Source organism: Branchiostoma lanceolatum, chromosome 2 (genome assembly GCF_035083965.1).
Source record: "Branchiostoma lanceolatum isolate klBraLanc5 chromosome 2, klBraLanc5.hap2, whole genome shotgun sequence".
Taxonomy (NCBI): Eukaryota; Metazoa; Chordata; class Leptocardii; order Amphioxiformes; family Branchiostomatidae; genus Branchiostoma; species Branchiostoma lanceolatum.
Genome location: NC_089723.1, coordinates 34,257,891 through 34,281,395, shown reverse-complemented (window position 1 = coordinate 34,281,395; position 23,505 = coordinate 34,257,891). Strand labels below are relative to the sequence as shown.

Sequence of the window (23,505 nt, the reverse complement as noted above, 5' to 3'; positions counted from 1 at the left end):
TCCCCCTCCCCTTAAAATCCCCTGAATGGCCAAATCATGAGACTTCTTGCTTTTAAAGCGTTTGTATTTGTGTTACGTCTTCAGAGAAGCGTCTTCAAGTTGGCAAACAGGTTACAAATGTATCATAAGAAGCGTTGTTGACTTTCCTATGAGGGGACCGAAAATCCCGGGTACCCCGGGAAAATGTGTCCCCTTCCCCTGAAATCCCCTTAATGGCCGGAATGCTGAGACATCTTGCCTTTGGAACGTTTAAAGTTGTGTTAAGTTTCCAGAGAAGCGTTTTCAATTTGACAAAAAAATTTCCAAGTCCATCAGAAGAAGCGTTTTTTACTTTCCTATGAGGGGACCGAAAATCCCGGCTAGTTCCACCCGGGATAATGTGTCCCCTTACCCTGAAATCCCCTCAATGGCCAAATCCTGATATTTTTTGCTTTTGAAACTTTTATAGTTGTGTTATGTCTTCAGAGAACTGTCTTCAAGTTAAAAAAAAAAAAGTTTCCAAATGTATCATGAGAAGCGTTGTTGACTTTGCTATGAGGGGACCGAAAATCCCGGGTACCCCGGGAAAATGTGTCCCCTTCCCCTGAAATCCCCTCAATGGCCAAGTTCTGAAAACGTTTTGCTTTGAAACCTTTATAGTTGTGCTAAATCTTCAGATAAGCGCCTTGAAGTTGACAAAGAAGCTTCCAAGTTCATCATAAGAAGCGTTGTTGACTTTTCTATGAGGGGACCGAAAATCCCGGCTAGATCTACCCCGGGAAAATGAGTCCCCTTCCCCTGAATTCCCTCAATGGACAAATGCAGAGACTGTTGCCCTTGAAACGTTTATATTTTTGTGTTAAGAGCATCAACTCAAGTTAAAGTAATTTAAAAATAAAGTATATTTCCAAATGCATCACTACTAGGAGAAGAGTTGTTGACTTTCCTATGAGGGGACCGGAAATCCTGGCTCCCCCGGGAAAATGTGTCCCTGCAATGGCCAAAAACTGATACTTTTTGTTGATGAAACGTTCATATTTGTGTTTATGGACAATGTCCGTCCCACCTTCTTACAATTCATACATTTGGCATTAAGTATTCAATTCAAAGACAGTGTTTGTGGATGATATCTATGTCTGTGGCCCTGTGGGCCTTCGTACTTTTTAGGCCACGCCCACCATGGATTGGGGACCGTTTTTCCTGGGGGACCGATAATTCCTGAACACCGGCACCATTCTGTGTGTGTATTTATTTGTAGACAGCATAACCATAGAAAGCAAGAATGGATCGTTATGATGTATGGTAGGTGGATAGGGGTCTTAAAAGTTAATGGGCGTCCTAGCGGCCTTCTACGATACTGCAGAGGAACGGCCGGTTTGCTTTCTCCGGTTTTGATATCTGTGAATTGAGACAATGTAATGATGCTCGTCAGCGCCTTAACAATGGCAGCTGCTAAGCTGAGGTTTGGTGACCCAAGCATGAACAAATCGTGTCGTTTGTTCCAGACATATTCTTTCAAGGTCGTTTTATTGAAACCTTGTATGAAAAGTCCCTTTTCATCTTTCGCGTTCATCCAGTCAAACATGAAAGTGGATCGGTGACATTCTTGGTCCCAATCATGGCGCCTCTTAGACGCGTCTTGAAAGAAAACTTGTCAGGGTAGGTATGTCGCATGTTGTAATAAATTCAAATTCCGTACATAACTCAGATACGTTGACGGTTCATCCTTTGATTTTTGAAAAAATGATCGAATAAAATGCCAATTTTAGTCTAAATTGGACAACATACTGTGTCAAAATCTTGTTTATCGTCAGAAGACGTCTTTTCTTGACGATTAGGCCACGCGAATCTATCAGTCATCAATTAAATTGCTATACGTTTACTCACCTAACAGTGCGCATTTTAAAAGATTCTTTTGGGAAAACTGTTTCTGAAGACTTTCCCAGAACAAGTTAGAGCTAAGCCCACCCATGTTTCAAGGACCCCGACTTAAGCATTCCCCCAAGGCTGGCTGTCTCATTACATTATAACAATGGCAGCTGCCGAATAAACGCCATGTTTTGGTGCTAATAATAATAATAACCTCGCACTTTACATTCCTACACAGATGAGCTTTTATACTACTACCTACATAGTGTTAAAAACAGGTACGAACGTATGAAAAATACTGCAGCAAAATAGCTGATTGATACATGTGATTGATAACTGCAGTAAGGGCCCGGACCCATTTGTCGTACGATCGTCGTACGCTAGTCGCAAACTGAGGGCATTCTTGGGATGGTCGTGCATGTGCCGTACAAAATTCGGCTGCCTTGTTACCGAAAAGGCTGTCTTAGATCCTTGTCGGTGATGTCACAACTTGCTTGAAAAAATCCTACGATATCAACAATGACCTGCGATGAATGTGACCGCGCCCTAATAGCTGCATCGAAGTCCTCTACAGCTTTGACGATTCAGCGCTAAACCTACATGTAATTCTGCATTTACTACAGAAATCTTACCTTTACGATGTAGTTTCAACAAATCTAGTAGAAAAGATGAGATTTGTCTGATTGTGACGCAGATTTTGAACGGTGGCTCGAACCTGTAATGCTGTAGATATCCTGGTCGTCACCTGTGTAATGTAATATGTTGCGACTGTGAGGACAGCAAGCTTAAAGTGATTTTCACTCAACAAATGTGGTCGGACGACTTCTGGACGAGGGCTCACTAAACTTATAATAGAAGGCATAGATGGATCCTTATGATATTTTGTAGGTGGATAGGGGTTGAAAAAAATGTTTGATAATGGGCGTCCTAGCGGCTTTCTACGGTAGTGCAGAGGAATGGCCGGTTTGCTTTCCCCGGTTTTGATATCTCACAAGCCTGGTTCGAGATTCTGATTGGTAGATATTTCTTGGGACAGAGAGTAAGGGAAGTTCGAATCCTCTCATGTCACTAATCTTACTTTACGCGACTTTCCTCACTCCACTCAGGTGTAATATAAATGAGTACAAAGCTTCGGTTACGCCTCGGGTAGGACATCAAATGACCCCGGGTTCGAGGAGAGCCACACCTCGAGCCACCACATTTGTCGAAAAGAGTAGGGTACATACTATGGAAGGTGGCAGCGAGAGAGCATCGTGTTGGATCTGAAAATCTTAAACAAGACATAATATAACAGCATGCGACGACTGAAACACTGTAACGATACCCCATATGGTGTATTATAAGACATGATTGTAGTTTTGGGGAATATAATGTATATTTTTTTGTGTGGTTATTCTGACCAAGGTCATAGTGCCTACGTTTTAATTTCCTTGACAAGAAGGTCAAGCAAAACTACTAGTCATAAAAGCCATCGCTCTGTGTTTGCTTACCTAATAGTACGCTTTTAAAAGATCGTTTTGAAAAATATGTTTCTGAATTTTTCCACATACTCTCCAAGCAGAGGAGTGATTTCGGCTGGTTTTTGACATGTTTGTAGGCGTTTTTGTCGGGCTTTCTACCTTGTCAATTGTTTTTGTCTCTATGTGGGTTTTTATAGAGACAAAAAAAAACATGGCAAAGTAGAAAGCCCGACAAATACGCCCACAAACACGTCAAATATCTCAAAAGAGCATCATTCATCTCAGCCCATTGAAGACGAAACACGAAGTAAAAGCAAACATTTTATTTCAATCAAACCCAGAAATATTCCACATCTTTACTTGATACTCATGCACTGCGGCGTGAAGGCAGCAGATGTTGTGAGCACATCGGCAACTAAATGCAAGGTGATACTATATAAATACAACAACACAGTCGAGAAATGCTCCCAGCGAAGCACATTCAAACTGTAGTACATCTTTGGGCAGATCCTGTTTAGTTACCACTGACTAACACAGAATGAGCACTAAGATAGCAATCATCTTCGACTGCAGATACGCAGCAGTATTTCATAGGCTAAAAGTGCTGTATTAAAGCAGACTTCATGTCCATGATCGATGCAATGCACTAGTGTGCTCTTGTGCGTAAAACTATTTCAAAAAGTTGTTTATTCTTTTCCCCATGAGTTGCTTGGGGCGTAAAATCATCCATCACATCTGCCCGTCTAGAAGAGAAAGAACAAGTAAGTTTACATTCAAATTATGCTAAATCCACAAAAAACATCGATTCGGTCACCCTTTATATTGTTTCGTTTTCCACGAATAAATTGTCGAAGATATCGTACCTACTACCCCTCCTGCAGATCTTCGTTTAGAAAATCTAGCTTGTCCTCCAGATCGTTTAACTTCTCCATCACAAGACCTTCATCGTTCTCCTCCTCCTCGTCCTCCAAACCTCCATCAGTCCCCTTCATATTGGTAGCTTCACCGTCAAGCTGCAGCTCAGATTCTTCCTTCTTCTGGAATGGCCCTAGAAAAAAGCCACCTTTTAAAATAGTGTTTCATTGTGATATGCTTCAAATTGTAACGGGGAAGTGTGACAAACTCATTTCATGACATTTATCCATCAACATTTCATGGTGTACCTGTATCTTCTTGAAATTGACCTTCGGCATCTCCTTTTAATATCTCAGCCAGATTGTCTAACTCCTCCATCGCCAGTTCCCAGGCTACCTCCCCCTCAACCTTCCTAACGTCTTCCTGTACTTTCTCTAAGACCCCTAACCTCTTTCCTGTGCCTTGGTGAATAACACAACACTCGTTAAATGGTTATCATTCCTTCCATGGGTAAGATCATTGTGTTTGATAGGTAATTATACACGAAGACATTCCAGTTGAGCCACACACACACATACACACACACTGCACGAAATGGCCTCGTATCCCGGCGTATACGTACAGGGATTCCTCCGGAAATATTCCATATCCCGGTGCGGATTTAGCGTATCCGATATAATTAACGGATACGCTAAATCCGCACCGGGATATGGAATATTTCCGGAGGAATCCCTGTACGTATACGCCGGGATACGAGGCCATTTCGTGCAGTGACACATATACATACACACATACACAGATAAAGAGAGAGAGAGACGCATATAGACACACACACACAGACACACACACGTACACACACACAAACGCACACACGCACAATCACACACATACGCACACACCAACAAACAAACATGTACACACACACAACGTAAAAAGTACATGTCTTGTGTGTACATTTTCACAGGTACATGTAGCACCCAGCTTGTTGATTCGTACACTGCGTCAGATAAGTCTATTATGATTGATAAAAAAGATGATACTTAAGAAACTGAAAAAAAGATCGCTATCAAATAAAATAAATGAACGTACGGCGTCGTCGTCGTCGCCCGTACCAGTATCCTTCTCCAACATCGACCAGCAGGGCGACCGAAAGGACCACTAGTAGAACCGTAATGTTTTTCATGCTGAAATACGTATAGACGTCACAATTAATGCTAGCTTATGTGTGTTGTATCAAATCATTTTTCCTAGTGAAGTTAGAACTTATTGCACTGAGGGAGGTCAGGTAGCTGAGGTAGGCATTCAATAAAACGCTCGGTTCGCGTCTTGTTCAGACATAATGTCGTCGTCTGTCCCGCAAATATGTGGATATGTGGCATTCTTGGTCTCAATTATGCCGCTCCTTTTAACCATTTTTAATTGAAAGCAAAATTGATAATAGGATATGCATCAAACTTAAACACATATCGTGGATGGAGCTAGAATGTAGACAGTCTACCGTTTGATGTCTTAGGTGTGACAAAGAACAAGTTTTGAAGGATAATTTTGACCAGCTATTGTGTCAACGTCTGTCGTCAATGCATCAGGCACACAGTATTTTATACATGCTATGGAAGGTGGCAGTGAGAGGAAATTGTGTCTTGGATTTGAATATCTCAAACAAGACACAATTTAACACAGCATGCGACGACTCAAACACTGTATTCCATATGGTGTAGACACGATTGCAGTTTTGTGGAATGTAATGTAAAGATTTTATATGCATGGTTGGTCTGACGTTCGACCTATCGTGCCTACGTTTTACGTTTACTTTAAGATCATGTCAAGCGAAACTATAAGTCCCAAAATAACATCGATATGAGTTAACTCACCTTATAGTACACTTTCAAAAGATCACTTTGGAAAATCTGTCTCTGGATACTTTAAAACATTCCAAAAACAAGAGTTCCACGACCTCATATCTCCATGAACAATTCTATTCATGCAAAGGACATATAAATTTGCATAATATATGCTTGGTCATAAACACCTTTATCTAACTTACAAATGTTGCAATATTGACAGTCCTATAATTTTCCAATTAGATGAATTATGGTGTTTTGCATTAATTATGCAAATTAGGAACTTATTTGCATAATTGGTATCTGTTGATGCTCCACTTTCCATAAACTACATATGTTACATGTATTTGAGTCTGATAATGGATAACGCTGCAAATATAGATTTTCCTCATTAGCTTTGCAAATGAAGTCACAATAAGCATAATTTGAACTTCATTATGTATATCTCTGTCTAAGCTACCTGCAAACTAAGTATCATATTGACAGTCTTATAATTTTCCAATTAGATGAGATATGGTGTATTGCATTTATCATGCAAATTAGGAATTTATTTGCATAATTGGTATCTGACTGTTGATGATCCACTTTCCATAAACTACAAACGTTACATGTATTTGAGTCTGATAAAGGAAAACACTGCAAATATAGATTTTCCTCATAAGCTATGCAAATTAGGTCTAATTAGCATAATTTGCACTTCATTGTGTATATCTCTATCTAAGCTACCTGCAAACTAAATATCATAGAAATCTGTTGTTCCTTTGTTCAGTTATTCTCCTTAGAAGATTTTTAGAAAAACTCCCCTGCAGTTCCAGAGGAAGCTGCTAGGGGGCCCGAACCTACACCACTTCTTTATTACATCACAAGCTATCTGCCAACCAAAAAACAAGACCACAGCACGTCCAGGTCAAAAGATACAAAAATTGAAGTTCTGTTACAGTTCCAAGGTCACATACCAGGGGGCCCTAAGTCGACATTGAATTCTGGCTTCACAACACCCGCCCACATACCAAATATCATCGTAACCCATCAAGAGGTTCTTGAGTTATGCTGACTATAGTGGTCAGGAAACACAAACAGACAGACAAACAAACAGACACAAGGACACACCCAAAACAATATCTCCATTTTTCATGGAGATACCAAGTCAGAGATCCACTCATAATTGACTTAAACGTGCCCCCAAGGTTTTCTGGTTCGCTACATAATTACAAAGGCAGCTGCTGAATAACTCCGCCCTTTTCACACCCACATTCCATTGGAAACAAGTGTGAAAACTTCTATAACACTTTTACTGATTTAACACGTGCTATGTTACTGATGGACGTAACCGCAGTAATATTCAACAGCACTTAATTTCACCATAAACTCGAAAAATGCGATACGCAATCATGTTTTCACTACACGAATCTTACCTTTAATGTGCAGTTTCAAGAGAGGAAAAGTTGAGATTTGTCTGATCTTACCTTTACGATGTAGTTTCGACAGATCTTGATCGTGGCGTGAAGTTAGAACGGAGGCTTGATTATGTTACGCTGTAGATATCCTGACCTCCACTATCTTAAGGAGGTAATTGTGTAATTATCGCGCCTGTCCCTGCTGCAGTGTATTTACCAAAGGTGGTCGGACGACTTTAGGGGCACTCACAGGTCAATTGAACGCGTGCGGACCATGTTAAAAGACCACTTGACGATACGTTGACATTATGGAGCACGTGCATGTAACTGATAGAAGTACTGCCAGTACAGTAGCAGAAGCACTGAATTTCACTACAGGTTTAATTTGATAAATCAGCGCGATAACGTTACCTGATTTTGCGTTAAGCCCTCCCCCCTCTCACTGGACCCGTCGCTGCGACCGATCGAATTGACAAAAAAACACATCTTTTTAAGCTTTGTGTGTTTTGATGTCTTTTTGGTCATACTTGTACGTTTTGAACGATATTCCCATTATAAAGTTAAGGGTAACACAAATCCAGTTCAGGACGCAGCGACGCCGCCAGCGTGCCGCGGGTCCTGTGAGAAGGGGGCTTTAGCTACAGAAAGTTTACTTTTATGGCTTCGACTGTGGAAACGTTGAAATTTTTTATTGTCGTGTCCCACAGTTAGTTATGTAAATTTCTGTGTAATTATCGCCTCTTTAATGCTACAGTGTGATCTATATTCACCAGAAGTGGTCAGACAACTTTTTGGGACTGAGTTAACTGAACTTTTGCCTTATAACTCTTGTGGATTATGTTCAACACCACATGCCCATGCATGACATAACCGTAGTTTGTTGGCTGCTTTATTGTTCACATTGATGTTTCTGTAGCAGGGTATATTTTTTAGAGGGAGGGGTTGCTAGCCATCCCCCTCTTGGTTGATTTATGTAACCTGAATCATCATTGGTTGGAAGAGATCATCGGGCTTATCCGCCATGTCGGTTACAGGTGAAATATTCAAAATAAATACGTTCATGATCGTTTGCAGGTTGAAGTGAATTCATAATCTATCCAGCATTTCACAATCGTAAAAGCTATATCTTTCATTTCAGCCCATTGAAGATGAAACACGAAGAAAAGGGAAACGTTTTCTTTGCATCAAACCTACACCTTTACTTGACAGTAAAAGACTCCAGCGTGAAAGCGCCAGACATTGTGTGCACCCAGACAGCTACAGTCATACTCGAAACTAAACAAAACAGCATAGTCGAGAAATGTTGTATTGTAAGATGATAAGAAGTCCAGGTAGACTTGTGATGTGCCTTAGGGCACACCGCTAATGGATTTTCTTTAATAAAGTCAATAAAGTCAATGCTCCAGGCAAGCTCAATTAAACCCATGCCTACGCATTTTAAGCTGATCCTGTTTGGTTAACGCTAACGAGTACCAATTGAACACCACGATAGCAATTATCTTCTACGCAACAGTATTTCGTAGGTGAAAAGTATCATAAATAGGCTTCATGATTTGTGTAATGTTTAATCTACTGTGTGCTTATGTGCGTAAAAACTTTGAAATATCAAGAAAGTCGCTTCTTGTTTTCCTCAAGGGTTGCCTTGGGATGTGAAGTCATCCAGCACATGTGTCCGTCTAAAAGAAAATGCAGGGAAGTTTACATTCAAATCATAGAAAACCGATAGAAAACATCAATTTATTCCCTTTTTCACATAGCTTTCCACGAGTGAATTGTCAAAGAACAAGACATTACAGCTGTGTTGATCTTTTCTGACGTGATATCCTTCATGTACAGTAGTGTTACCTACTTCCCCTTCTGAAGATCTTCCTCCAGAACTTCCAGCTCTTCCTCCAGCTCCTTTAACTCCTCCATCACAAGTCCTCCATCATTCTCCTCCTCCTCCAGACCTCCATCGGTCTCCTCCATCTCCAGACCTCCATCGGTCTCCTCCATCTCTAGCCCTCCATCGGTCTCCTCCGTCTCCAGACCTCCATCGGTCTCCTCCATCTCTAGCCCTCCTTCGTTCTCCTCCATCTCTGCAGCTTCGGCGTCAAGCTGCAGCCCAGATGCTTCCTTCTTCTGGAATGAGCCTAAGATAAAGACAGCGCTAACTTTAAATTGGGGAAGCATTGAATTATGACTCAAAGTAGAAGTGGGAAGTGGGAAAAATTTCCATTCAGTATGACAGTCATTTATCAATAGTTAATGATGTACCTGCATCATCTTGAAGTTGACCTTCAGATTTTCCCCTCAATATCTCGGCCAGATTGTCCAACTCCTCCATCGCCAGTTCCCATGCTGCCTCCTTCTCGACCTTCTTAACGTCCTCCTTTAATTCCTGGTCGATTTCCTCGAAAGCCTCTAGCCCCCTTCCCGTACCTTGGTGGAAAGCACAACACTAGTCAAAAAGCTATGACTTCTTTCACGGTAAACACACACACACAAATACACACACACACACACACACACACACACACACACACACACACACACACACACACACACACACGTGCACACACACACACACGTGTACACACACACACACACACACACGTGTACACACACACACACACACACACACACACACGCAAGAAATGCAACAGGAAGAGTAAATGTCTTATGCGTACATTTCCACATCTAGTCAGAGATAGTAATAAATCTATTTATCATTACTAAAAGATCTCTGTCTACGTACGACGACGTCGTCGCCATCCATGTCCAACTTCTGCCAGCAGGGCTACAGTAAGGACCATCACTAGGGCGGCAAGGTTCTTCATGCTGAAATACAGTATTTGCAAGGCTAATCAGGTGAGTCTACATTGAAGTATGGATATCACCAGGCTACTAAACACGCACCACAACAAAACAAACTTCCTAGTGAAGTTACAGAACGTTGTGATACCCAAGGGCATTCCACTAGACAGCGATCACGCTGCGCTCTCGCTGCGACCTAAAGCGGATTTGTGTAATCCTTGATTTTATAATTGGAATATCATGCAAAATGCAAAAGTATGGCTGAAAAGACAGAGAAACACTCAAATCGTATAAAGATTTTTTTTTCTATGAAATTCGTTGATCGCTCTGTCAATTTTCAGGCCGCAGAGAGCGTGCGGCGAGAGTGCCGTCCTAGTGGAATGGGGGTATAACACTAAATGGTATGCTGGATAAAGGCCGAAGTCAGCCAACTTGTGCAGTTGAACAGGATGGTGTTTACCTAACCAAAGCAGAAGACATGGCGGAGTACTTCAATCATTTCTTCACTCAAAAAGTAGAATCACTGAGAAATGGGCTAAACTCACAGATGAACGACAACTTACTTACCTTGATACAGAAGAAGATCATGGAAAACAAAGACTGCAACTTTCAGTTCAGTCCAGTGCATGTTGAAGAAGTGCGCTCACACCTGTCGTCTTTACCTGATGGGAAAGCAGTGGGTTTGGATAACCTGGACAACACACTGCTGAGACTAGCTGCCGAACATATAGCCCAACCACTTAGTTACATAATAAACTTGTCTTTCACTACGTCTGTTTACCCAACTGAATGGAAAAAAAGCTAAGGTGATTCCTTTGCCTAAGTCTTCGACTACCCGCTTAAGTGGACCGAACGCTAGACCAGTCAGTCTACTCTCAGATATGAGCAAAATAGCAGAACGAGTTGTATACAGCCAAATCTCCAAATACTTTCTACAGAACTCCCTGATGACAACCCACCAACATGGCTTCAGGAAAAACCACTCCACATGCACAGCTCTCCTACAAATGGTAGATGACTGGTACCGTAACATTGATCATGGAAACCTTATAGGCGCGATCTTCCTTGACTTTTCAGCTGCATTTGATTTGGTTGATCATGAATTCCTTCTCAGCAAACTACAATGTTATGGTTTCGACAGCAGTGCAGTAGAATGGATGAACAGCTACCTTTCAAAGCGCTTGCAATGTGTTAGCTACAATGGCTCCAACTCGTCTTTCAAGGAAATCATATGTGGAGTCCCCCAAGGGAGCTGTCTCGGACCCCTTCTTTTTAGCATTTTCACTAATGATTTGCCATTTGTCACAACAGAAGTTCGCTGATGACACATCTGGCTATACATGTGCACCGTCTGTCTCAGCGATCACATCCACCCTGCAGAGCGAGCTGGATCACATAAGTGACTGGGTTCTAATGAACAGGCTATTCCTCAATGCTTCCAAAACAAAGTCAATGGTAGTTGGAAGTAAACCCAAAATAAGAAAGAATCCGGTACTCACCTTATACTCGAATGGCCAAGTTATCCAGCAAGTTAAAGAAACAAAACTATTGGGCAGTACCCTTGATGAGTGCCTGACTTGGGACAGCCATACAAAAGTAACGGCAAGAAAAATGGCCTGCTCACTGGGAATGATAAAGAAATGCGCCACCTACCTGGACTCTTCTCTGCTTAAACTCCTCACACTTAAAGCCCTCACACTTTCACACATCGATTATTGTTCACCCGTTTGGTCTTCTACGTCACAAAAGAACATTGAAATGCTGCAGGTTATGCAGAACAAAGCGGCGCGCCTTGTGCTGCACCTTGACTATAGAACCTCTGTACTACACCTACATGCGTCGCTTGCATGGCGGCCCGTTAAAGAAAGGCTACAAATCAACACCGTGACCCAGTTCCGGAAGATACTCACCACACACACCTGGGCATCCTTCCATCTTTTCAGATGATGGTAGCACTCTGGATTTGGCAGCTTCTCATGTGGCTCTGAAGTCCAATCCTGGCGTGACAGTCTCGTCCACAGTTTAGACATATGAAATCAGAGGAGTTCTGAGGCTGCTGTCTCTCTTTTCTTCTTTGTCTTCTTTGCTCTAGTTGCTTCTTCCGCTTTGACTGACCCTTTGCTAGACCCGCGCTGACTTCATGGCGCCATCTGTTGCGGTCTGCTGCAATCTGTTCCCAGCAACCACACAACAACCTGCTATTCTCTACCAACAGTTGTTTCCCGTTTCACAGCAGCACAGCTACAGGACACGCAATGCCAGTAAAAACACTTACAACCAATGCTATGAAAAAAACCTTCATGTATAGAGCAATATATATGTGGAACAGTTTGCCGCATAGAATACAAACCGCACCTCAGAGCAGTTTCAGGCAAGAGATGTCAAAGAATATGTGTATTAGTTAGCTAATTTTAATGCCGTAATGTTATGTAGCCTGTAGGCAATTCTATGTAGTCTGTCTGATGTTTTTCTGTGGTTACTCCAGGAAGAGTAGCTTCATACTATGTATGTAGCTAATGGAGCAAAATAAAGTATCAAAGTATCCAAGTATAAGCTGATGTTTGGTGGCTCAAGCATAGAAAAAATGTGTCGTTTGTGTTAGTTCCAGAGATATCTCTGTATGACCAGTCCCTTTTCATCTTTTGCGTTCATCCGATCATGGACGAAAGTGGATTGGTGACATTCTTGGTCTCAATTATGCCGCCTCTTCAATTATCTTGACATTTGAAAGCAAAGTTGTTACATGGCGTAACAAATTCAAAACTTTATACATATCTCAGATACGTAGACGGCCTACCGTTTGATTTTAGAAAGCATGACAAAAACATGGCCAATCTAATTTGAACTACCTATTGTGTCAAAACATTGTTTACGTTAGACAACGTTTTCACTTTTTTTGGACGATAAGGCCACGCGAAACTATCAGTCATGAATAAAAAAAACACCGCTATATGTGTATTTACTCACCTAATAGTACGCTTTTAAAAATTCTTATGGCAAAATGTTTCTAAAGACATTCCCAGAACAAGTCAGAGCTAAGTCCACCCATGTTGCAAGGACTCCGGCTTAAGCGTACCCCCAAGGCTGGCCGACTTATTGCGTTATAACATTATGGCAGCTGCCGAATAAACGCCATGTTTTTGTGCTGATTACCTCGCCTTTCACATACCTACGTACTGTTAGAAACAGGTACAAATGTGTACAAAATACTAAAGCAAAATGGATGATTGCAATGATACTTAACCTAACGGTGGTAAGAGCCCGGTCACGATCGTCGCACGATCACAAACTGAGGCCATTCCGAGTTTGGATGGTCGTGCATGTGTCGTACGAAATTCAGCTGTCTTGTTACCGAACAGGCTGTCTATGAGTCTTGCCTGCAGTTTTTTTCGTAACAGCCTGCTTGAAAACCCTTTGACACCAAGATTACACGACGACCTGTGACGAACGTGACCGGGCGGTAGCAACAGCCCGGAATTTCATAACAAGTTCAAGAAATCACTGCTAAGCCCAATACCCCGTTTACACAGAAATCTTACCTTTACGGCGTGGTTTCAACAGATGAAGTGTTGAGATTTTCTGTCCGTGACCGGAAGCTAGAACGGAGGCTTGCTTCATTTGTGTTGCGGGGACAAAACTGGTCTGACAGCTTTTTGCTTTAGCACGCTTGTGGATTACTAGTATGTTGATTATCCGTGCTGTTTGTTTGGGCAAGTTCGTATATTTAAATGTTGATAGAATAGCTCGAGACGTTGTGAATATGTATCAATTAAGTAAGAAAAAATTAGGGTTGGGGCCCCTCGCGGTTTCTTTCTTAGTGATGAATTATGCGACTTTCATAACCACGACGTGTATTTATATAAAGTTATAAATATTAGGTAGTAATGAATATCATATGATAAAAACCATGCTAGATTTGAACATGTTTTGCATAATTCACGAGTAAATTGCATATCTTTGTGCTAAGAGAAAAGAATATCTTCAAACTTTGTACTTGGCATAAAGTAAGCCTGGCCTGTTCAATAGAATAAGTTGTTCTAGAGGGAATATCAGTACAGGACTAAGATTATGATCTGAGGTCTTGGGTTGTGGGACTCTGGTAGTGTTTTGAAGTAAAATGCAATTGCGCGACTGTCTTCTTCGAACCATTTACACAGGTCAAGACGTCTGACACGAGAGTTCAAAAGACACAGACACACACCACTACATAACTACTGTAATTATATTAAGATGACACTTCTTTCTCTACGACAACCTTTCAACCCCGTGTCTCAGAATACACGTAACATTACAATTCTTGCCTGTGTATGTGAGTAGGATCATTTTCTATGCGGAACAAAGTTCTCTTATTCCACACCAAAATATGATACAATGATAAGCGCCACCTAGCAGGCCGCTATAGCACGGCAGGCGTAGATAATGAGATCAGCACCAAGGACGGCACCAATCTTTGCCTTTTTTCTGGGCTCAAAGACAGATATCAATGTTTGTTTCTATGTCTAATGTAATAAAACAACGCTTTTTAGAGTCATAATGGTAGTTGAGAGTATCAAATGGTCGTTCGTTCCTTTAAGCATGATATAATTCACGATATTTAGCGAGGGGTGGCTGCTGTAAAGGGGGGGGGGGGCATTGAAAACGTTTTGGCCTTGGGCAAGGGCCATGCATTTTTTTGAGCCGGCGGGAGGGCCATGGAAAAACTTATTTGGTAAATTATGCCTATTTTCCTCAGGTAATAGCATTTAAGAAGGTTCAAAATGTCAACATTTTTCGGCGGCGCAAGATAATCGGACACCCACACATGAAATACGAACTAAGATCCATTCATAACTTCTCTAGTTATGATATCAACACACACACACACACACACACACACACACACACACACACACACACACACATACACACACACACACATGCAGACACGCACACACATACATACACACACATATACGTACACACGCACACACACATACACACACACATACACACACACACACACACACACATACACACACACACACATGCAGACACGCACACACATACACACACACACATATACGTACACACGCACACACACATACACACACACATACACACAAACACACACACACACACACACTAACACACTAACACACAAACACACTTTCCTAAATGAGCTAAGTTAATCTAAGTGATGCAATTAGATTTGCAACAATGTGGTAAATTTTAGTAATAATTACAAAAGGTATAAATAAATCATTTCAACCTGCCATTTTATAAATCAGCTTCACGAAGACTATCATTTGCGGGAAGGAACTTTGACATCTCGACAGCATGTCACAATCTTTTTAAAAAAGAGATTGATATCGTTCATCTCAGCCCATTGAGAACGAAACACGGAGTGAAAGCAAACATTTTATTTGCTTTAAACCCACCGAAATATTCCATATATTTACTTGATCCTCATGCACTGCGGCGTGACAGCATCAGACATTGTGAGCACATTGGCAGCCAAGGTGATACTTGTAATTATGTAAATAGAACAAAAAATAGTCGAAAAATGCTCCCAGCGAAGCACAATCAAACAGTAGTACATCTTTGGGCAGATCCTGTTTAGTTACGACTGACTAGTACGTAGAAGGAACACTAAGATGGCAATCATCTTAGACTGCAGATACGCAGCAATATTTCATAGGCTAAAAGTGCTGTATTGAAGCAGACTTCGTGAATGATGTAATGCATTAGTCTACTGTGTGCTTTTGTACGTAAAACTATTTCAAAACGTTGTTTCTTCTTTTCCTCATAAGTTGCCTTGGGGCGTAAAGGCACCCACCACATCTGCCCGTCTGAAAGAGAATGAACAAGTAAGTTTACATTCAAATTATACTTCATCCACAAAAATCATCGATTCGTTCACCCTTTATTAATTTATATTGTTTTCCACGAATAAATTGTCGAAGATATCGTACCTACTACCCCTCCTGCAGATCTTCGTTTAGAAAATCTAGCTTGTCCTCCAGATCGTTTAACTTCTCCATCACAAGACCTTCATCCTTCTCCTCCACCTCCTCCTCCAAACCTCCATCAGTCCCCTTCATGTTGGTAGCTTCACCGTCAAGCTGCAGCTCAGATTCTTCCTTCTTCTGGAATGGGCCTAAGAAAAAGCCACCTTTTAAAATAGTGTTTCATTGTGATATGCTTCAAATTGAAACTGGGACGTGTGAAAAACTCATTTCGGGACATTTATCCATCAACATTTAATGTTGTACCTGTATCTTCTTGAAATTGACCTTCGGCATCTCCTTTCAATACCTCAGCCAGATTGTCCAACTCCTCCATCGCCAGTTCCCAGACTGCCTCCTCCTCAACCTTCTTAACGTCTTCCTGTACTTTCTCTAAGGCCCCTAACCTCTTTCCTGTGCCTTTATGAATAACACAATACTAGTTGAATGGTTATCAATCCTTCCAGGGGTAAGATCATTATGTTTGATAGGTAATTATACACGGAGACGTTCCAGTTGAGCCACACACACACACATACACAAACAAACAAACAAACAAACAAACAAATAAAACACACACACACAAAAACACACGCACACACACACAGCCGCACACACGCACAATCACACACATACGCACACACACACACACACACACACACACGCACACATACACATACATACAAACACACATACAGTCACACTCCCTCACACACACACACGCGCGCACACACAAACACGCAGTCACACACACACACGCACACACACACACAGACAGACAGAAACACACACACGCATACATGCACAAACACACTGTAACACACACAAGCCTGCACACACAGAAAGACACACACATACATACACAAACACGCAGTCACTCACACGCACACATACACACACACACACACACACACAGAGGCAGACACACACACATACGTACACACCCATCACACACACACACATACACACATGCATACATACATACACACGCAGTCACACACACACACATACATACATTAACACGCAATGACACACACACACACACACGAACACACATGTACACACACACACAACGTAAAAAGTACATGTCTTGTGTGTATATTTTCACAGCTACATGTAGCACCCAGCTTGTTGATTCGTACACTGCGTCAGATACGTCTATAATGATTGATAAAAAAGATGACACTTAAGAAACGGAAAAAAAATATCGCTACCGAATTTTAAAAAAAATATGTACGTACGGTGTCGTCGTCGTCGCCAGAACCATCCTTCTCCAACATCGACCAGCAGGGCGACCGAAAGGACCATCACTAAAACTGCAAGGGTCTTCATGCTGAAATACGTATAGACGTCACAATTAATGCTAGCTTATGTGTGTTGTATCTAATCATTCTTTCCTAGTGAAGTGAGACCTTCTTGCACTTAAGGAGGTCAGGTAGGCATTCAATAAAACGCTCGGTTCGCCTCTTGTTCAGACATAATGTCGTCGTCTGTCCCGCAAAAATGTGGATATGTGGCATCCTTGGTCTCAATTATGCCGCTCCTTTCAACCGTTTTTAATTGAAAGTTAAAACGTAGCCACGATGGGTCGAAGGTCAGAACAACCACGCATATAAAAACTTTACATTACATTCCACAAAACTGCAATCGTGTCTACACCATACGGGATACAGTGTTTGAGTCGTCGAATGCTGTGTCAAATTGTGTCTTGTTCAAGAATTCAAATCCAGGACGATTCTCTCTCACTGCCATCTTCCATAGCATGTACAAAATAGTGTGTGCCTGGTGCGTTGACGACAGACGTTGACACATTAGCTAGTCCAAATTTTCCTTCAAAACTTGTTCTTTGTCACACCTAAGACATTAAACGGTAGACTGTTTACATTCTATCTCCATCTATGATATGTGTTTAAGTTTGATGCATATCCTATTTTCAATTTTGCTTTACTTTAAAATCATGTCAAGCGAAACTGCTAGTCATAGTCCACAAATCAGTGCGATGCGCAATAATGTGTTTGCTACACGAATCTTAACTTTACTGTGCAGTTTCAAGAGAGGAAAAGTTGAGATTTGTCTGATCTTACCTTTACGATGTAGTTTCAACAGACCTTGATCGCGACGCGAAGTTAGAACGGAGGCTTGATTATGTTCCGCTGTAGATATCCTGACCTCCACTATCTAAAGGGGGTAATTGTGTAACTATCGCGCCTGTCCCTGCTGCAGTGTATTCACAAAAGGTGGTCGGACGACTTTAGGGGATACCCACAGGTCAATTGAACGCGTGCAGACAATGTAAAAAGACCACTTGCCGATACGTTGACATGATGGAGCACGTGCATGTAACTGACAGAAGTACTGCAGGTAGCAGCAGCACTGAATTTCACTACAGGTTTAATTTGATAAATCAGCGCGATAACGTTACCTGATTTTGCGTTAAGCCCTCCCCCCTCTAACTGGACCCGTCGCTGCGGCCGATCGAATTGACAAAAAAACACACCTTTTTAAGCTTTGTGTGTTTTGATGTCTTTTTGGTCATACTTGTACGTTTTGAATGATATTCCCATTATAAACTTATGGGTAACACAAATCCAGTTTAGGACGCAGCGATGCCGCCAGCGTGCCGCGGGTCCAGTGAGAGGGGGGCTTTAGCTACAGAAAGTTTACTTTTATGGCTTCGACTGTGGAAACGTTGAAATTTTTTATTGTCATGTGCCACAGTTAGTTATGTAAATTTCTGTGTAATTATCGCCTCCTTAATGCTGCAGTGTGACCTATATTCACCAGAGGTGGTCAGACGACTTTAGGGGACAGAGTTAACTGAACTTTTGCCTTATAACTCTTGTGGATTATGTTCAACACCACTTGCCCATGCATGACATAACCGTAGTTTGTTGGTTTATTGTAAACATTGACATTGTAGGGCCTAGTGGCACGTGGGTTTTCCTTGATGTTTTTGTAGCATGGTATATTTTTTTAGAGGGAGGGGTTGCTAGCCCTCCCCCTCTTGGTTGATTTACGTAACCTGAATCATCATTGGTTGGAAGAGATCATCGGGCTTATCCGTCATGTCGGTTACAGGTGAAACATTCAAAATAGATACGTTCATGATCGTTTGCAGGTTAAAGTGATGTCACGATCTAGCCAGAATCTCACAATCGTAAAAGCTATATCTTTCATTCCAGCCCATTGAAGATGAAACAAGAAGAAAAAGGAAACGTTTTCTTTGCATCAAACCTACACCTTTACTTGACAGTAAAAGACTCCAGCGTGAAAGAGCCAGACATTGTGTGCACACAGACAGCTACAGTCATACTCGAAACTAAACAGAACAGCATAGTCGAGAAATGTTGTATTGTAAGATGATTAGAAGTCCAGATAGACTAGTGATGTGCCTTAGGGTACACCGCTAATGAATTTTCTTCAATAAAGTCGATGCTCCAGGCAAGCTCAATTAAACTGATGCCTACGCATTTTAAGCTGATCCCGTTTGGTTAACGGTAACGAGTACAAATTGAACACCACGATAGCAATTATCTTCTACGCAACAGTATTTCATAGGTGAAAAGTATCATAAGTAGACTTCATGATCCATGTAATGTTTTAATCTACTGTGTGCTTACGTGCGTAAAAACTTTTAAAAATCAAGAAAGTCGCTTCTTGTTTTCCTCAAGGGTTGCCTTGGGATGTGAAGTCATCCAGCACATCTGTCCGTCTGAAAGAAAATGAACAGGTAAGTTTACACCATTCCCTTTTTCACATAGTTTTCCGCAAGTGAATTGTCAAAAACAATGCATTAGAACTATGTTGACCTTTTCTGACGTGACATCCTTCATGTACAGTAGTCTTACCTACTTCCCCTTCTGAAGATCTTCCTCCAGAACGTCCAGCTCTTCCTCCAGCTCCTTTAACTCCTCCATCACAAGACCTCCATCGTTCTCCTCCTCCAGACCTCCATCATTCTCCTCCTCCAGACCTCCATCGGTCTCCTCCATCTCCAGACCTCCCCCGGTCTCCCCCTCCATCTCCAGACCTCCACCGGTCTCCTCCTCCATCTCCAGACCTCCACCGGTCTCCTCCTCCATCTCTAGACCTCCATCGTTCTCCTCCATCTCTAGACCTTCACCGGTCTCCTCCTCATCCATCTCTAGTCCTCCCCCGGTCTCCATCTCCAGACCTCCCCCGGTCTCCTCCATCTCTGCAGCTTCGGCGTCAAGCTGCAGCCCAGATTCTTCCTTCTTCTGGAATGATCCTAAGATAAAGACAGCTGCGTTAACTTTGACTTGGGGAAGCATTGAATTATGACTCAAAGTAGAATTGGGAAGTGTGAAAAATTGACCTTCAGTGTCATATTCATTCATCAAGAGTTAATGATGTACCTGCATCATCTTGAAGTTGACTTTCAGCTTTTCCCTTCAATATCTCGGCCAGATTGTCCAGCTCCTCCATCGCCAGTTCCCATGCTGCCTCTTTCTCGACCTTCTTAACGTCCTCCTTTAATTCCTGGTCCAATTCCTCTAGCCTCTTCATTCCCCCACCTTGGTGAAAAGCACACCACTAGTCAAATAGCTATGAATTCTTCCACGGTGAGATCAGGTAATAACACACGGTGATATTCGAGTTAAGCCTCGCACACACTCACAAACACACAAACACACACACACAGAGAGAGAGAGAGAGGAGAGAGAGAGAGAGAGAGAGAGAGAGAGAGAGAGAGAGAGAGAGAGAGAGAGAGAGAGAGAGAGAGAGAGAGAGAGAGAGAGAGAGAGAGAGAGAGAGAGAGAGAGAGAGAGACTCTTGTTGATCCGCACACCGCGCCAGTACAGGTTATGATGACTGATGAAGAGATAATACTGCACCAAAGAAATATCTCTGTCAATGTCACGAAAAGATCTCTAATCTATGTACGTACGACGTCGTCGCCATCCATGTCCAACGTCTGCCAGCAGGGCTACAGTAAGGACGATCACTAAGGCTGCGAGGTTCTTCATGCTGAAATACAGTATTTGCACAGCTTATCAGGTGAGTAGACATTGAAGTATGGAAATCACCACATCAAAACAAACTTCCCAGTGAAGTGAGACAGCTGCTAAGCTGACGTTTGGTGGCTCAAGCAGAGAAAAAATTGTGTCGTTTATGTTAGTTCCAGAGATATCTCTGTTTGAACAGTCCCTTTTCATCTTTTGCGTTCATCCGATCAGGGACGAAAGTGGGTTGGTGACATTCTTGGTCTCAATTATGCCGCCTCTTCAACCATCTTGAAAGCAAAGTTGTTAGGGAAGGTATGTCACATGGCGTAACATGTGGCGTAAATGGACTTGTGTAAATTGTGTCAAAATCGTGTTTTTCCTTGACAATGTTTTCTTGACAATGAAATCACGCGAAACTATTAGTCATGAATGAAAAGCCACCGCTTTGTGTTTACTCACCTAATAGTACGCTTTTGAAACATTCTTCTGGAAAAAACATTTCTGAATGCTTCAAGATATTCCTAGAGCTAGTTAAAGCTAAGTCCACCCATGTTTCAAGGACCCTGACTTAAGTGTATCACCAAGGCTGACTGACTCATTACATTATAACAATGGCAGCTGCCGAATAAACGTCATGTTTTTGTGCTGATTACCTCGTCCTACACATACTGTTAGAAACAGGTACAAATGTGTACAAAATACTAAAGCAAAATGGATGATTGATACTTAACGTAACGGTGGTAAGGGCCCGGTCACGATAGTCGTACGGTGACAAACTGAGGGCATTCCGAGTTGGGATAGTCATGCATGTGCCTTACAAAATTCAACTGTCTTGTTACCGAAAAGGCTGTCTTAGATCCTTGCCTGCAGTTTTTTTTCTGTAATAGCTATAGCCTGCTTACGATATCAAGATTACACTACGACCTGCGATTAATGTGCACGTGACTGCGCCGTAGCAACAGCCCTGAATTTCATTACAAGTTCAACAGATCATAGCTAAGGTTAAACTCACTACGGCGTTTACTAGAGAAATCTTACCTTTACGGTGTAGCTTCAACAGAGGAAGAACTGAGACGAGTCTGATCGTGATCAGAAATTAGAAAGGAGGCTTGATTCTTTAGCGCTGCAGAGACCCTGGCCGCCACCAATCTCGTGTAGGTAAGGTGTGATTATCGCGCCTGTCCCTGTTGCAAGGACAAAGCTGGTCTGACAACTTTTTTGGGAGGGAGGGTTCATTAAACTTTGCCTTATCATGCTTATGGATTGTGTTGCTTGTTTGGGCCTGTTCTTATGTTCAAATTTTAACAGGATAGCTCGAGACGTTGAATTTGCGAAAATTAGGTTTAGTTCCCCCGCGGTTTCTTTCTTAGTGCTGAATAATGCGACTTTCATGACCACGACGTGTATACGTGTATGATGTTATATATATTAGGTAGTAATGAATATCATATGAAATATCATGCTTGAATTAAAAATGAATTGCATAATTCACGAGTAAATTGCATATCTTTGTGCTAAGAGAATAGAATATCTTCAAACTTCCTACTTGGCATAACGTAAGCCTGGTCTATTCAATAGATTAAGTTGTTCTGGAGGGAATTATAGTACAGGACTAAGATTCTGATCTGAGGTCTTGGGTTGTGGAACTATGGTAGTATTCTTAAGTAAACTGCAACTGCGCGACCGTCTTCTTCTAACCATTGACACGAGAGTTCAAAGCACACAGACACACTACTACATAACTACTGCAATTATAATAAGATGATGCATCTTTTTCTATGACAACCTTTCAAACCCACGGGTCTCAGAATGCACGTAACGTTACAATTCTGGCATGTGTATGTAAGTATGATCAGGGCACAAGGGTTGAGGGCACAACGTTCTACAATTCTGCACTAAGATCTAATTCAACGGGAAGCGCCACCTAGCATGCTGCTATAGCACGGCAGGCGCAGATAATGAGATCAGCACCAAGGACGACACCAATCTTTGCTTTTTCCTGGGCTCAAAGACAGATATCAATGTTTGTTTCTATGTCTAATGTAATCAAACAACGCTTTATGAGTCATGATGGTAGTCGATGGTATCAAATGGCATCAATGATATTTAGCGGGGGGTGGCTGCTGCAAAACGTTTTGGCCTTGGGCAAGGGCCATTGAATTTTTTTTGAGCGGGGGGAGGGCAATGAAAATTTTTTTGTAAATTATGCTTATTTTCCTCTTTGAACATTTTCGGCGGGCCCTCCTACGAAGCTCGCGCCTTGCGGCGCAAGATAATCGGGCCTTCGGCCCTCCAGTGACACCCACACATGAGATATAATGATCCGTCCATAGCTTCTCTAGTTATGGTATCCATAC

At 41.9% G+C, this 23,505-nt stretch overlaps 4 protein-coding genes across 7 annotated transcripts; all 4 read right to left on the bottom strand.

Moving 5' to 3' along the window:
* Window positions 1-3,616: 3,616 nt before the first annotated feature.
* LOC136428789 (uncharacterized) lies at window positions 3,617-7,627 on the bottom strand. The gene is made up of 5 exons (XM_066418540.1): window positions 7,471-7,627; window positions 5,253-5,347; window positions 4,472-4,624; window positions 4,172-4,356; window positions 3,617-4,051 (listed from the first exon to the last, which is right to left on the bottom strand). The coding sequence occupies exons 2-4, from the start codon at window positions 5,344-5,346 to the stop codon at window positions 4,175-4,177; spliced, it is 429 nt and encodes a 142-aa protein (XP_066274637.1). The 5' UTR covers window position 5,347; window positions 7,471-7,627; the 3' UTR covers window positions 3,617-4,051; window positions 4,172-4,174.
* A 935-nt stretch (window positions 7,628-8,562) lies between these two features.
* LOC136428788 (uncharacterized) lies at window positions 8,563-13,820 on the bottom strand. Of its 2 annotated transcripts, XM_066418538.1 has the most exons (6): window positions 13,737-13,820; window positions 10,765-10,859; window positions 10,139-10,221; window positions 9,658-9,822; window positions 9,251-9,533; window positions 8,563-9,077 (listed from the first exon to the last, which is right to left on the bottom strand). In XM_066418538.1, the coding sequence occupies exons 3-6, from the start codon at window positions 10,218-10,220 to the stop codon at window positions 9,032-9,034; spliced, it is 576 nt and encodes a 191-aa protein (XP_066274635.1). In that variant the 5' UTR covers window position 10,221; window positions 10,765-10,859; window positions 13,737-13,820; the 3' UTR covers window positions 8,563-9,031. The 2 variants fall into 2 exon arrangements, with proteins under 2 accessions (XP_066274635.1, XP_066274636.1); XM_066418539.1 differs by lacking the exon at window positions 13,737-13,820 and having other exon boundaries at window positions 9,247-9,533; window positions 10,765-11,487.
* Window positions 13,821-15,581: 1,761 nt separating this feature from the next.
* On the bottom strand, window positions 15,582-18,398 carry LOC136428790 (uncharacterized). The gene is made up of 5 exons (XM_066418541.1): window positions 18,266-18,398; window positions 17,423-17,514; window positions 16,449-16,601; window positions 16,149-16,333; window positions 15,582-16,025 (listed from the first exon to the last, which is right to left on the bottom strand). Exons 2-4 carry the CDS (start codon window positions 17,511-17,513, stop codon window positions 16,152-16,154), a joined length of 426 nt encoding a protein of 141 aa, XP_066274638.1. The 5' UTR covers window position 17,514; window positions 18,266-18,398; the 3' UTR covers window positions 15,582-16,025; window positions 16,149-16,151.
* A 987-nt stretch (window positions 18,399-19,385) lies between these two features.
* LOC136428787 (involucrin-like) lies at window positions 19,386-22,355 on the bottom strand. 3 transcript variants are annotated; one of them, XM_066418534.1, is made up of 7 exons: window positions 22,187-22,355; window positions 21,091-21,170; window positions 20,558-20,716; window positions 20,349-20,430; window positions 20,212-20,288; window positions 20,034-20,154; window positions 19,386-19,893 (listed from the first exon to the last, which is right to left on the bottom strand). In XM_066418534.1, the coding sequence occupies exons 2-7, from the start codon at window positions 21,167-21,169 to the stop codon at window positions 19,848-19,850; spliced, it is 564 nt and encodes a 187-aa protein (XP_066274631.1). In that variant the 5' UTR covers window position 21,170; window positions 22,187-22,355; the 3' UTR covers window positions 19,386-19,847. The 3 variants fall into 3 exon arrangements, with proteins under 3 accessions (XP_066274631.1, XP_066274633.1, XP_066274634.1); XM_066418536.1 differs by having other exon boundaries at window positions 20,034-20,181; window positions 20,272-20,288; XM_066418537.1 differs by having other exon boundaries at window positions 20,030-20,154; window positions 22,187-22,350.
* Window positions 22,356-23,505: the final 1,150 nt, after the last annotated feature.

Bases quoted from the DNA above. Each gene is read 5' to 3' on its own strand.
- LOC136428790 (XM_066418541.1), bottom strand. From the start codon at position 17,513: ATGAAGACCCTTGCAGTTTTAGTGATGGTCCTTTCGGTCGCCCTGCTG. The intron at 16,602-17,422 runs GTACGTACATAT...TTATTCATAAAG, and splicing joins CTGGCGACGACGACGACACC to GCACAGGAAAGAGGTTAGGG. The intron at 16,334-16,448 runs GTACAACATTAA...GCTTTTTCTTAG, and splicing joins TCAATTTCAAGAAGATACAG to GCCCATTCCAGAAGAAGGAA.
- LOC136428788 (XM_066418538.1), bottom strand. From the start codon at position 10,220: ATGAAGAACCTTGCCGCCCTAGTGATGGTCCTTACTGTAGCCCTGCTG. The intron at 9,823-10,138 runs GTACGTAGACAG...CTTTCCACCAAG, and splicing joins TGGATGGCGACGACGTCGTC to GTACGGGAAGGGGGCTAGAG. The intron at 9,078-9,250 runs GTAGGTAACACT...ATTTTCTTTTAG, and splicing joins GAAGATCTTCAGAAGGGGAA to ACGGACACATGTGCTGGATG.
- LOC136428789 (XM_066418540.1), bottom strand. From the start codon at position 5,346: ATGAAAAACATTACGGTTCTACTAGTGGTCCTTTCGGTCGCCCTGCTG. The intron at 4,625-5,252 runs GTACGTTCATTT...TTATTCACCAAG, and splicing joins CGGGCGACGACGACGACGCC to GCACAGGAAAGAGGTTAGGG. The intron at 4,357-4,471 runs GTACACCATGAA...GCTTTTTTCTAG, and splicing joins TCAATTTCAAGAAGATACAG to GGCCATTCCAGAAGAAGGAA.
- LOC136428787 (XM_066418534.1), bottom strand. From the start codon at position 21,169: ATGAAGAACCTCGCAGCCTTAGTGATCGTCCTTACTGTAGCCCTGCTG. The intron at 20,717-21,090 runs GTACGTACATAG...CTTTTCACCAAG, and splicing joins ACATGGATGGCGACGACGTC to GTGGGGGAATGAAGAGGCTA. The intron at 20,289-20,348 runs GATGGAGACCGG...AGGTCTAGAGAT, and splicing joins GAGACCGGGGGAGGTCTGGA to GGAGGAGAACGATGGAGGTC.